The following is a 13,774-nucleotide window of genomic DNA, read 5'->3' as shown; positions in this document are numbered from 1 at the left end:
ATTATGTGTATTATTTTTATGAAGTCCCGAGGAACTTACCCATGTGTATCAGCACATTCCCTCACATGCCTTAATTCTTCAGTATTATACATGCAATGAACTTTACTTTCTGTATGGCCCCCTCATACTCAGACATAACTATCCCTTCCTTCTGTCAAAATTCTGGTCACTTTTCATGGCTCAGAATAAGTATTAGCTGCCCTCCAAAGATTTTCCCCATTTATACAATATACTTAATAGCTCTATCATCTATTATGCCAGCAATTTTCCTTTATTTCTCAATTACATTGTTGGTTTTATTCTAACTTATAGATGCTTCTATGCACTTTCTCCAAAGACTCTAAATACTCTATATTTGGTTTTTATGGTTGCTCTAACAGATTACCACAAACCTGGTGGCCTAAAGCAATACAAACCTATTATCTTTGGTTTTTACATTAGAATTCTGACCTGGGGGTGCCTGGGTGGCTCAGTCAGTTAAGTGTCTGCCTTTGGCCTAGGTCATGATCTCAGGGTCCTGGGATCAAGCCCCACATCGGGCTCCCTGCTCAGTGGGGAGCCTGCTTCTTCCTCTCTCTCTGACTCCACTCCCCCTGCTTGTTCTCTCTCTCTTTTTCTCTCACTGTCAAATAAATAAATAAAATCTTAAAAAAAAAAAAAAAAGGCTGACCTAGATCTCACTGAGCTAAATCAAAGGGTTGGTAGGGCTCTGTTCCTTTCTGGAATGTCTAGGGGAAAATTTGTCTCTTAGCTTTTTCTCACTTCTAGAAGCCATCGTGCTCCTTAGCTCTTGGACCCCTTCCATCATCTTCAAAGCCAACAACGTCGCATCTCTGACTGTTCTTCTGCAGTTGTAACTCTCTCTCATTCTCTCCTGTCTCACTCTTCCAATTTTAAGGACTGACCCCTGCAGTTACATTGGGGACACTAGGATAATCCAGGAGAATCTCCCCATCTCAAGGTTCTTAATTACATCTGCAAAATCCCTTTTGCCCAGTAAGGTAATATATAGGATCTGGGTATTAGATTGGACAAATTTGGGGGGTAGGAGCTATTATTCTGCCAATCACAATTTTTTTTTTTACAAAAGGAACAATAGATAATTCTTCTTCGTATATCTCACGGTACCTAGCCCTGAATAATATTTGAGTTGAACTGAAGGTTTTCTAATGATATCAGTAACATAATCTTACTTTGCAGATAATGTGTGACCTGGGTTCCTGAAAAGTATCTTGGTAATATTGACCTTCTACATCACCATTTTGATGCATCCACTACATTTGGGAGCATTCCATCACAGTTTTCAGAGGGGTGCTGTGGAGGAGTTATCCAGTATTTAATTACCTGATTCTTAAATCCACCTTCATTTGGCAGGAGCTGTGCAGTGAATACCGTAACTATGTGAGAAACGGACGACTCCCGTGCACCAGGGAGAACGACCCCATTGAAGGCCCAGATGGGAAAATGCATGGCAATACGTGCTCCATGTGTGAAGCCTTTTTGTGAGTCGAGCCTCAGCCACTGCTGCTGAGTGTGGGAGAAGATAGGCCTGGGGCAGGCAAGGGTAGTCATACTGAAGGTTTTCTCAAGGAAGTAGATTTGGAAGCTATCTTTGTGTGATGTTCAAGGATTTACAGTTATAAAGCCATATACTTTGTGCATTTCTTTGAGGTATTCTCAGTGTTCTAAAATGTACTTGAATTGCTCCAGGGAGGACCATGTGCTCACAGCAGATTCCCCCAGAGTTAATGGCATATAAGGACTGGGATACCTGTTCTCTGCATACATACTACCATGAATAATCCAAAGATGTGATTACTAGGCACTAACAAATTGAAAATTTGCTGACATCTAGTAAATATTTTCAAGCATCCTCATTGCTTTTTGGGAAGAAGAACAATATCTTTATTTTCCAGAAGAATGTGGTGCTAAAAATTTGTTTACTGCTTGCTATGACCCATGTGTCTTATTTTTTAAACAACATTAAAAACAAAAAACAATATGGAGAGCTGTGCATGTACCTTCCTACTCCCAAGCTCAGTTGATAGAGGTATGGAAATAATGAGATATTTCTATCTGGAGAGATTTCCCCTTTAGGATAATAGGTAATAGGTGCTAGGAATGATTCTCCCCTCTCCCCCTCCTACAGCCAGCAAGAAGCAAAAGAAAAAGAAGCTGAATCCAGAACAAAAGCTAAGAGAGAAGCTGAAAAGGTAGTTATCCTGGAAGGTTAATACCACAGTGAAGGATGAGTTTTTGCAGTTTCTCTATGAAAACAAACAAACAAACAAACAAAAACAAAACATAACAAAAAAAACGTGGAATTACTGAAAGCCTATGTAAGAGAACTCAAGGTTCAACTAGTCTAGGATTTGACAGAATTTTCTTAAAGGACCAGATAGTAGACATTTTAGGTTGTGGCCGTTCAGTCTCTGTCCCAACTCTGTTGTCATAGCTGTAAAGCAGCCATAGGTAATAATGCAGATAAAGGGGCGTGGATGTGTTCCAAGAAGACTTTATTTACAAAACTAGGTGGTGGGCCAAATTTTGCTTATAGACCATAGTTTGCTAACATCTGATTCACCTCATTCCCATATTTTTAATTGAAGATTTAAAATCCAGAGAGAAGGAAAAAACTGCAGTGGGACTGTTGGCATCGGATTCCACATCTTTATTTTTCAGAGTTCTCACAGTTGAAAAATGGAAACAAAAGAGTTCAAACCTAGACCTCTAGACCCAAATCTAGCATTATTCCTAATCCACTGTGTCGTTTTGAATGACCACATTAGATCACATCAGTTGTGTTCTTCACTTTATCTTTAATTATTTCTGGTGCCAGCATTTTGGGGGAAATAAAAATAATACATTGGCACACTAGAATAATCTGGGATGATATGTTCTGGGTTTCAAAAAGGTTAATTCAAGTAGATTTTTTTCAAGTTTGAGGTCATTTGTTTGTCCCGATCAAAGATGAGTGGCCAGTTCTCAAAGAACCCAGCTTATTAAGGGCTTCTTATGTGTGGGTGCAGATTCAGTATGGATTTGGGGCTAAATCTCAAGGAAAAAGAAAGAGAAACTTCTTTTTAAGTCATGTGTGTTTAGTAGGAATTGTATGAAACAATTGTCAGGAAGAAAAATACCCAGAGGTCATTTTCTGTTCCTGTTTTACTGGGAAGCACTTGGAAGGAACCTAACAAAGTAATTTATAAAAAATACCCACACTCTTGCCTTTTCTCCTCCTTTAGGATACATGCAGTGAATTTCGGAGCCTTTTGCAAAATGGAAATCTTTTCTGCACACGAGAAAATGATCCCGTGCGTGGCCCAGATGGCAAGACCCACGGCAACAAGTGTGCCATGTGTAAAGCTGTCTTGTGAGTGCACAAATGAAGCTCATGCCAGGGGGTTGGCAGAGTTGGGGAGACAGAGAGCCAGGAAGATAATGTCTATTGTGTTTCTCCTTTCTTCACATATAAAGGGAGCAAATGATTCCCTGTAGAGCATTTTTGGGCAAATCTTTCTTTATAAAGGCCAAGTTTCACAATTCTAGAACTAGACAATATATGACTAGGGTATTACATTCTCTATAATTTCTGGAATAGAGCCTACCTATTAATAGATCACAACATCTTTCTTGGTAAGATTTTAAGTCCTTTGCTGTCTGATGGATCACTTCTCTACATTATCTTTTAAATACCTCTGGGAAGATAATAAACATATTTTACTGTCAGTTTAACTTTCTACCTGTGTTCTTGAAAATATCACATTTTTCGCAAAATGAAAAAAGTTCTTTACACAAAGTTCAGAAGTACACATAAAATATTTCAGTCATTCAATAGCCATTTACTGAACATCGACAACGTATAATGGGAATAATGATTGTACATAGATGGCTGAAATAGACTTCTCAGAAACCATACAGTTGACTAAGGATTACACATGGGTACAAGTTCACATAATACAGAGGAGGATGGGCGCCCAGGTGACTCAGTCAGTGGAGCATCTGATTCTTGGTTTCGGCTTAGGTCATAATCTCAGGGTCTTGGGATCAGCCCCACATCAGACTCTGCACTTAGTGGGGAGTCTGCTTCTCTCCCTCTTCCTCTGCCCCTCCCTCTGCTCTCTCTCTAAAATAAATAAATAAATATTTTTTAAAAATACGAAGGAGGAATTACTAAATGATAAATGATGTGTTCAATGTGTTCTAGTACTTCAAGGAAGAGAGAGTTAATAAGTTTTATGGGAGAGTAGACCTGGACTTTATAATTTGGATAAGAAGGGAACAGTCCAGGAAGGAATGAGAGGAGAAGAAGGAAAAAGCATAGTAAAGCTCTAAAACTTAGGAAACAGTATTAATAGTAAAGAACAAGTCATTTAATTTCATTAGAACTTAGCCACTTTGCTGGGTTTGAATGCCAGATCATGGATCTATATATCGTGGGAAGCTGCTAAAATTTTTCAGGTAGGAGAGTAAGTGGCATAAATATGGTTCCTTTGGGAAGATTGATATGTTGGCAGTAAAAAGGGAAAAAAGAGAGGGAAAGGACTGAGATTCGGAATGCTGCTGGTGGTGGAAGGGGTTTGCAGGAATCCGGAGCAGTAACTAGAGTGAGAGAAATCAGAGAGAAGGTGAGACGTGAAATCAGTGTCATGGTGGCAACAACTGTGGGAGCTGAGAGGCGGGAGCAGGGCCATTGTTTTGTTCTTCATGAAAGGTAGAAAATCCAGGAACAAGAGCACATCTGGTAGAAAAGATAATTATTCTTGGACCTCTTGGCTCCGAGGTATATGAGAAGAATCCAGGTGGGAGTCACAGTGAGCATTTATGAAGGGCTGATAAGTCGCTCACGTGGTCTCAATTGTGTTTCCGTACATGTTGGTTTTCCTGTACAGCAGGGAGAGCTCTTCCAGGCAGAAGGACTCCACGTAATTTATCTTTCTGTTTTCAGAGGAGGGCCTGCAACATGGTAGATGTTCGGTAAATGCTGGTGAATTCTATACAAATCTAATTTGGTCACAGGATGAGGAACTCGCAGAAATGCAGTCCACTGTTAATCTATTATTCCCTACCTCCCCCTTTCTAATCTCCAGCCAGAAAGAAGATGAAGAAAGAAAGAGAAAAGAAGAGGAAGATCAGAGAAATGCTGCGGGGCATAGCTCGCACGGCAGCGGTGGAGGAGGGGAAGCTCAGGTGAGAGAACCTCTGATTTGCACAAGCAGGGTGGACGCAAGTCACTGACGAGGGGAGCGGATGCCATGCTGGGTGTGAAAGCGTCCTTGGAAGGACAGGGGACTTCCCCCTTGAAACTGTAGGGTAATATCTCGGTAATTTTTCATCTCTCTAGGGCTCATTTTGACTTCTTTAAACCTGGAAATAATTAACATGTTGACATCATCCCAGTCTCCTGACCCTTTTTTACATAATGTAGCTCTCATGCCAATAATTGATCACAGGAGAGACCATGGCATTCTCTCAGGAGAGACTTCTAGGCGTTCCACGTCAGCATCACATGCTCTTCCTTTTCTATTATTATTCTCTCTTTCCCTCAGCGCAACTGGGTGTTAGAGGCAGATTTTCTGTTGGGATCCAAGGCAGCACAATATGGTGACAGCAGGGTTTTCAGAGCCAGATAGTCTGGGGTACGACCCTGCCCCTGCCAGGCAGGACTTGTGCAGCATGGAATGAATTACTTCATCTCCCTGAACTCTAGTTTCCCTTCTTCAGCAGCACTCTTACAGGGATAAAATAAAATAAGTTAGGCAAGTTTTTAACACATTTGCTGAGACATTTTGAAGGGTCAGAATGACAGTAATTGCCTGTAAGCCCCCTCCTCGGGCCTGTGCACACCGCTGCATAAGATGACAGCTTTGATTTCTCTTCTTACGACCTTGGGATATCAAGACCATCTTTTTGCTTCCAAATCTGACACAGGCTCAACATATGTCTTTGATAAATTCTGGCTCTTCTGTTTTTCCATCTTTCTCCTTAAGGAGGCTACATCCTCACTCTTAGGGAGAGCTGGTAAGGCCCTTTGTCTCTCTTCTCCACAGTTGGCTTGAGCCTGTCTTCCTTAGCAACTTTTTTTTTCTATAAACACCAGATAACAAATATTTTAGGCATTCTGAGTCATATAGTCTTTGCTGCTTCTATTCAGTTCTGCCGTTGTTGTCAGAAAGCAGCCATAAATATACCTGAGTGAGTGAGGTTGTGTTTCAAGTTTTATTTATAAAATCCCATATATAAAAACAGGCAGCAGGACAAATTAGTCCTGTAGACTATAGTTTGCGGACCCTTCATACATGCTATTAAATCACAGCCAGCTTGATAATTTCCCTGTGTAGAACCTTAAAAGCAGTGTTATTATCCATGACAACTGACATCTTAGAATATGGGTAATTCCAGCCCCCTTTCTCTGTGGAGAGCAGTGGTAAGGTGTTACATATAAGAGGAGGTATATCAGAACTTCTCTTACTCAAGTGGTTTTGAGTGAAGTTTGTTAAACTTAACAGCAGTACACTAGTTCAGGTAATCCAGAGACCGACTTTCCTCTCCTTTTTCAGGACCAATGCGCAGAGTATCGGGACAAAATGCAAAATGGAAAACTCAGCTGTACTCGGGAGCGTGATCCCGTACGTGATGCTGACGGCAAGTCGTACAACAATAAGTGTACCATGTGTAAAGCGATACTGTAAGTACTTCTGTCCACCGGCAGTGCGAAAGATAGTCACCACCTCCTCCTGAATGACTGGCTCTTTCTTGTTTACTTACCACTCCCTCCAGGAAAATTATTCTTTTTTGTTAATTCCCAATTATTGTCTCTTCTTCATGTATCCCCTAAGGAACAACAAGCCCTAGAACTGGCAGCTAATCAATGTCTGATTCCTAGTCTATTTTTTCTATCATAATTCTGTGACCTGTCAGTGCCATCATGGTAGATAGTTGTGCCTTAGAACATATAAGGCCTAAATCCTGTGGAGAATTTGTGAAGGTCATTTGGGATAGTTCATAGGCATAGTTGAAGAGGGTTGTTTCTTATGTGTATACAACACATTTATTGTATAATCCAAGGTGTGTTTCTTCTATTTTCCCATCGTGAATGGGAGTCCCCTATTACCCAACTCAGCCACACCTGATTTGTGGTACTGAGGCAAGTAACAGAATCACTGCTGTGTATTAAGGTAGTTTTCTAAGTGACCTCGATGGGTACTCATAGTTCTAAAATTTGATGCCTATAGCATAATGCTATTAAGTATAGCATTTAATTGATGTGTGTTTAACAAGTAATGCTTCTCCACACATACACCGTTTTCACCTTTCTCCTCGAAAAGAAATTATAATCTTGTGACAGTATAGGCCATGTGAGAAAATCTAATTAATGCAAATGTTGCATTTGACAGATGAGAAAACCTGAAATTTTTTTTAAGTTCATGGGGGCGTGAACTTCAGAGCTGAAACCAGAATTCAGTTCCTCTGAATACCAGCCTAATATTTATTCACATTATGAGAAGTCTTTAATAGAAGCAGGGCAGTAGAGCAGAACAGTGCTGGGCTTTTAGCATCAGATGATTTCAGCTTCATGTTCCACGCCAGGTTATTTCACTTCCCCAGGCTTCCTCTGCTTGTAATTATAATGGGGGTAGAGGCAACAATAATCATCAGAGCCACATAATATTTCTTTTGAAAGTTCAATGAGAAGAACCATGTAAAACTCTTAATACAGTGCCTTGCACAAAGTAGGCACGCAGTAAATGTGAATTGTCACTCTTAACACCATCATTCGTGTTCAGTAATACGTAACAGCATAACTAATTTTATGATCTCTTACACTATGCTGTTACCCTTTTGCACAACTTCTACTTTGCAGATATGACTAACATAATCGAGATAGCTTTTTACTTATGACTTTGTTTCTTTTTGCATCACATATTAATAGTAGATAATTTGGTTAAGGAACAAATGATTCTCAGATGCAGAAAATTATGAGGACCAAATTTTGCCATTGTAATCAGTGTCTTCTACGTTATAAGATACTCACCTGGAGTATTTAACAAAACACAACACAAATGGAATATTTTTTACGATCTTTGGAAATCATTCATCTGACAATAAATGATTTTTGATTGTCTGCTATGCAACAGGCACTACTCATGGACAAGCATTCTTGATGTGAACAAAACAAAGTTCCTGCCATGGAACTACAATATAATATAGAAAAGACAGATTATAAACAAATAAGGAAATAACTACATAGCACAAGGCCTTTTAGTAATGAGGAAAATAAAGCAGAACAAGGCAACAGAAAGGGATTTCAGTTGCTGCTTTGTTTGTGGTGTTCAGGGAAGGCCTGATATGTGAGGGATACCTGTAAAATTGAGTGAAGTGAACCATCTGGACATCCGGAGGAAGAAAGTTTTGTTTGTTTTTTTTTTTAAAGATTTTATTTATTTATTTGACAGAGATAGAGAAAGCCAGCGAGAGAGGGAACACAAGCAGGGGGAGTGGGAGAGGAAGAAGCAGGCTCATAGCAGAGGAGCCTGATATGGGGCTCGATCCCACAACACTAGGATCACGCCCTGAGCCGAAGGCAGACGCTTAACCACTGTGCCACCCAGGCGCCCCTGGAGGAAGAAAGTTTTAGGCAGAGCAAGAACTAATGCAAACTTCTGAAGATGTAAAATTACCAAGCTCAAGAAACAGAAAGGAGGTCATCATGTCCCAAAATTATTACATGGAAAATTGTAGAAAATGAATTTGGAGAGATCAAATAAGGCATTTTTAGGCCAAGAGAAGGACATTGGATTTTATTCTATATGTGATCAGAGGTCACTGGAGCTTTTGATCAGAGCCGTGATTATCACTAGAATTCCACTAAACTGAATCATTACTGTACCCTCTTCTTCCTATAGTACTTGATTAAAATGTCATGACTTTATATATGTTTGAATCTTCAGGATATGTTTTACTACCACTTTACTACACAAAGGGAACTCCCTAAAAAATATATATATATTCGTGTTATATACATTCATACACATGTTTGTTTTGTGTACAAAACCAAATGAAACTTTGAAAGAAGAATGACCTGGCTTGTTAAAAATCAGGCTAGAATCCCAGTCTAGATCTTGTCAGTAAACCTGTTGGGATGGTCAGTGGATCTGAATTTTTAAAAATCTCAGTGTTTCTTAATGCACATGAAAACTTAGGGGACCACTGACATAAATATTTTATCAGAAAAGTAAGAGATTAACAACAACAACAACAACAAAACATGATCCTAAGGTACTTTCTAGATTACTTGTTTTCTATCTTGGGCTCCATACTTTAAGAAATAATATTCTAATGGGTTGCCTTACTCATCAGAGCATTAGAATGGTGAGTTGGTGGTGAATTAAAAACCACAACTTATGATGAAAAGATGAGGACACTGGGCTTAAGACCTGAAACTTGCCTCTGAATATCTGATGGGTTAATATCAAGAAGAGGTAATGGAATCAGCAAACCTGTTCTGTGTTGTCCTGGGATTGTGAATGAAGTAAGGCTGAAGGACAGAAGTTAGACAGAGTTAAATCTGGACACAAATAAAGGACACTTTGAAATTACTTGAGTTGATCTACCTATAATATCTACCTTACATACCCTATGATGAGGAAGATTCCTAATAACCGAACTGACTATCTGCCTCAGGGATGCACAGAGATTCTCTGTGAAGGAGGTGGTTTAGGATACCCAAACTTAAATGCTACTTCCAAACCTAAGTCTGGGTTAACAGGATGACCATTGACTCTTTTCTCTTCCAGGGAAAGAGAAGCAGAGGAAAAAAATCAGCATTCCAGCTACAGATCAAATGAAACTGAATCTGCATCAGAAAAGGTGAGTCGCTAACTAGATTTTGACAAGAATGGTCTTTCTGTAAGTCAATGCTTGGCAATCAAAAATATGGAAAGAGAATGTCAATGTTGCCAACCAAGATCTTTGCCCTAAGAAGGTCAGAAGCCATCATACACGTCAATATTGCTGGTAACTTGTTCAGTGTAGAAATTTAATGCCAAATGGGAATCTTTCAGTCTAACATTATTGCAAAGCACTTTTAAAATAGTAGTTTACTTTATTGTCTCAACAACCTGGTCAAATACATTTTTTAACTTTATTTTATACATAGGGAGAATGAGGCTCAGCTGCTGTAACAAATTACTATTAACAGTGCCTTAAAATGACACAAATTCATTATCATGCCTTTCTGGAATTTGGAAGTCTCATTGTGTTAAAACCAAGGTGTCAGCAGCACTGTGTTTCTTTGTGGAGACTCTAGGGAAGATCTGTTTCATAGCCTCTTCTAATCACTAGAGGCTGCCGGCATTCCTTGGCTCGTGGCCACCTTTAAAATCAGCAGTGGCCAGTTGAATTGTTTTCATGCTGCATCACTCTGATACTGACTTTCCTGCCTCAATCTTTAACGCATGAGAACCTTTGTGATTACACTGGGCCACCCAGATAATTCAGGATAATATCTCCATGTTAAGGGCAGCTAATTAGCCATCTTAATTCTATCTTCAGTCTTAATTTTTCCTTACCATATAAGACTAATTTTTACAGGTCCCAGGAATTAGAATGTGGATGTGTTTGTAGGTCATTATACTGCCTCCCAGCAAGTTAAGTGGCTGCCTAACTCTAGAATCAAAATCTTCAGATTTTTCAAGCCCAATCAAATACTATGTGAAAACAGTCATTTCCAGTATAATCTTTCTGTCTTTTTAGGACACGTGTGATGAGTTTAGAAGCCAAATGAAAAATGGACAACTTATCTGTACCCGAGAAAGTGACCCTGTCCGGGGTCCAGATGGCAAGACACATGGCAATAAGTGTGCTATGTGTAAGGACAAACTGTGAGTATTTTCAAAAATGGGCCTTTAATTGTGAATATTGAAGTATGATAATCATTTCTCAGCAGTTTGAGAGAATGACTTCTTTTTAAAAACAGATCTAATCACTAATGAGTTTGCTTTGGCTGAAATGTTCTTTCCATTTTTTCTTCAAGGGAAAGGGAGGCAGCTGAAAATAAAAAGAAAGACAAGAACAACTTGAGAAACACAGGAGAAAAAAGCAATGAAAACCAGGTAGCATGTGTTAGATATACTAATATCTAAAGCTGGAAGCTTGGTTGTAAGGTTAATTCGTTAAACAAATATTTATGGAATGCTTACTCTGTCCCACTCATTGTGTATATAATAATGAACAGGAGAGCATGGCCAGATCTTGCGAAGAAATAGCATGCTATTCAATGCCCTGAAAGCAGCTCTGATATAATTACCACCTATTTGCAGGACCAATGACAATCAACAAACTATTGATATTATCAAAAGGATTTCTTCTCTGAAGTTTTATTTTTTTTTAAACATTTATTTATTTATTTGAGAGAGAGCATGTGCGTGTAGGTGCGGGGAGGGGCAGAAGGAGAGACTCTCCAGCAGACGCCCCGCTGAGCACAGAGTCCAACATGGGGCTCCATCTCACCACCCGTGAGATCTCCACCTGAGCCAAAACCAAGAGTCAGATGCTTAACTGACTGAGCCACCCAGGTGCCCCTCTTCTCTGAAGTTTTAAAACAAATAATTAAGCAAATAGATACCAAAATTACAAACAAGAAAGCAAATATCAAAAACTTGAAGCTCCAGATCATAAATTCTTGACTTGGCGTTCCAGTGCCATCTTGTATTCAGTTAGGGCTTTAAAAATAACGTTTGATGCTTTACAGCACTAACACACAGAATATGACACAGCACAATCTCTTCTAATCCATCCATGGACCCCAGATAGAAAAGAGAAATCATCAAGTTTCCCCAGGGAAGTTTTCTGGTTAATGAATGTTCATGAGGGAACTTTTCATTAGGTCTTCTACTGACTTACAAAATGAACCATTAATAGTAATTTTCTTTCTTAAAAAATATGTTGGGAATATCTATTATGCATTTTGGTAAATGACTGGTCTTGAGATAAGATTTTATTGTACAACTTCAAATCATCTGTACTGGCCATCTATTCTATTTATAATCTTGGTCAATATTTTTCTTTTTTTAATATCCATTTTAGAAATTTCAAACAAAAAAATGCTCTGTATATTCATATATGAAAAATATCCATTTTGTGTGTTTGTGTGGCAAAACGAGAGCTATGGTCTTATCTACATCTGCAAAGTTAAATTTTTTACAAAGCACATGCATTATCATATTTAAGCCTGCTGTTCTGAACAAAAGATTCACAACAGCTATGTTTCAGTTTCAAAAAGAAAAGAAAAGTTTATTATTAGTATAGAAACCTAATAGGAACAGAAGAGGAAGGCAGCTGAAAATAAAAAGAAAGACGAGGACAACTTGAGAAACACAGGAGAAAAAAGCAATGACATAGATGAAAGTCATAGTAGGCAATAAATGAGAATAAGGCAAAGTTACATCAAATCAGGTGCTTACAACATCCAACCTTCTTAGCTGGGGAAGCCCATGGGAACAGCCAGGCTGGAGTCCCGGCTGAGAGGCCTGGGCTGAACATCCTCCTCTCAGGTGAGACTTCCAACCAACCCTCCCCATAAGGGCCATATTTACAGGGCAAATAATAGGGTTTGAAATTAAACATTTGTCTGCCTACCTGCAGTTTACAGTGAACTGCATTTCTATGTTACCATGTTTCTATATTTTCAAGGAGCCTGGGCTATGTCTGTCTGCCTCCCCTCCTGGATTCCCTTCTAGGGGTCCAGCCCAGCCTTGAGCAGGAGGGGGTGTGAGACAAGATTTGTGGCTCTTGGCACCCAGAACAGAAGGGCCGTATGGAGGGCAGATAATATATTTCAAACAACCAGGCTCCCAAGGTTATTCACACAGCATGAGTCTCACAAACAGCGTTCCTTAGCCTGCCTGTGTACATGTGGGTCCATGTGGTCGGTTATGAGGGACAAATCATAATAAATTTATCCATACAGGCCACCTACCCAGTACAAACTTCCAGTTCTAGAATAAATGTCAGGGAGATATAATGTCTACATGGAAATACAGTCAGTAACATTGTGGTAACTTTGTATGGGTACAGATGGTAACTAGACTTATTGGGGTGGCCAGTATGCAGATGTCAAATCACTATGTTGTATATCTGAAACTAATATAGTATCAATCATACCTCAGTGAAAAATAAATAAGCCTTCCCCAAATCTATGCAGTAGGTGGTATTGTTCCAGTTTTTCAGTTGAGAAAAATTCAAATAAGTTAACTACACAGAGATGATCGATAGAAGAGCCAGAGATTGCACCCATAAAGCAAAGACAGAAGTACGGGCAGATGGATGTTATCATAAACATATATGTGTGTGAGATTTTGTGTAGCTGGAAAAGTAAATAATTCTAGCAACTTCCAAAAATGATGGCTGTGAGAAATTTAATATTTTGATCAAGTATTTAATTCCAGAGAACTTTTTTAATGCTGCAGATAAAAGTAGGTCTAGAGTTTTCATGGGTATCACAATTTAAAGAAAGGACAGGGGCACCTGGCTGGCTCAGTCAGTTGAGCGTCTGACTCTTGATGTTGGCTCAGGTCATGATCCTCAGGGTCATGAGATCGGGCCCCACGTTGGGCTCTGCGCTCAGCGTGGAGTCTGCTTGTCTCTCTCCCTCTGCTCCTCCTCCCAGTCACCCTCTCTCTCTCTCTCTAAAATAAATAGATAAAATATCTCAAAAGAAAGAAAGAGAGAAAGGGAAAGAAAGGGAGGGACGGAGGGAAGAAGGAATGGAGGG

General features: G+C 39.4%; 1 protein-coding gene across 1 annotated transcript in view; it reads left to right on the top strand.

The window, feature by feature from the left end:
• The window catches only part of SPINK5 (serine peptidase inhibitor Kazal type 5), a 76,699-nt gene that overhangs the window by 48,965 nt on the left and 13,960 nt on the right, over positions 1-13,774 (top strand). Inside the window, exons 20-27 of the mRNA XM_087862455.1 lie at positions 1,375-1,502; positions 2,150-2,213; positions 3,246-3,373; positions 5,091-5,190; positions 6,561-6,688; positions 9,798-9,870; positions 10,756-10,883; positions 11,036-11,114. Of these exons, the coding sequence (XP_087718581.1) occupies positions 1,375-1,502; positions 2,150-2,213; positions 3,246-3,373; positions 5,091-5,190; positions 6,561-6,688; positions 9,798-9,870; positions 10,756-10,883; positions 11,036-11,114 (828 nt within the window). The remainder of the gene's footprint in view (positions 1-1,374; positions 1,503-2,149; positions 2,214-3,245; positions 3,374-5,090; positions 5,191-6,560; positions 6,689-9,797; positions 9,871-10,755; positions 10,884-11,035; positions 11,115-13,774) is intronic.

The sequence above is a fragment of the Ursus americanus genome, chromosome 5 (genome assembly GCF_024610735.1).
Source record: "Ursus americanus isolate L20-20 chromosome 5, mUrsAme1.1.p, whole genome shotgun sequence".
Lineage (NCBI taxonomy): Eukaryota > Metazoa > Chordata > Mammalia > Carnivora > Ursidae > Ursus > Ursus americanus.
The sequence above is the reverse complement of the archived record's forward strand: the minus strand, read 5'-3'. Positions and strand labels throughout refer to the sequence as shown.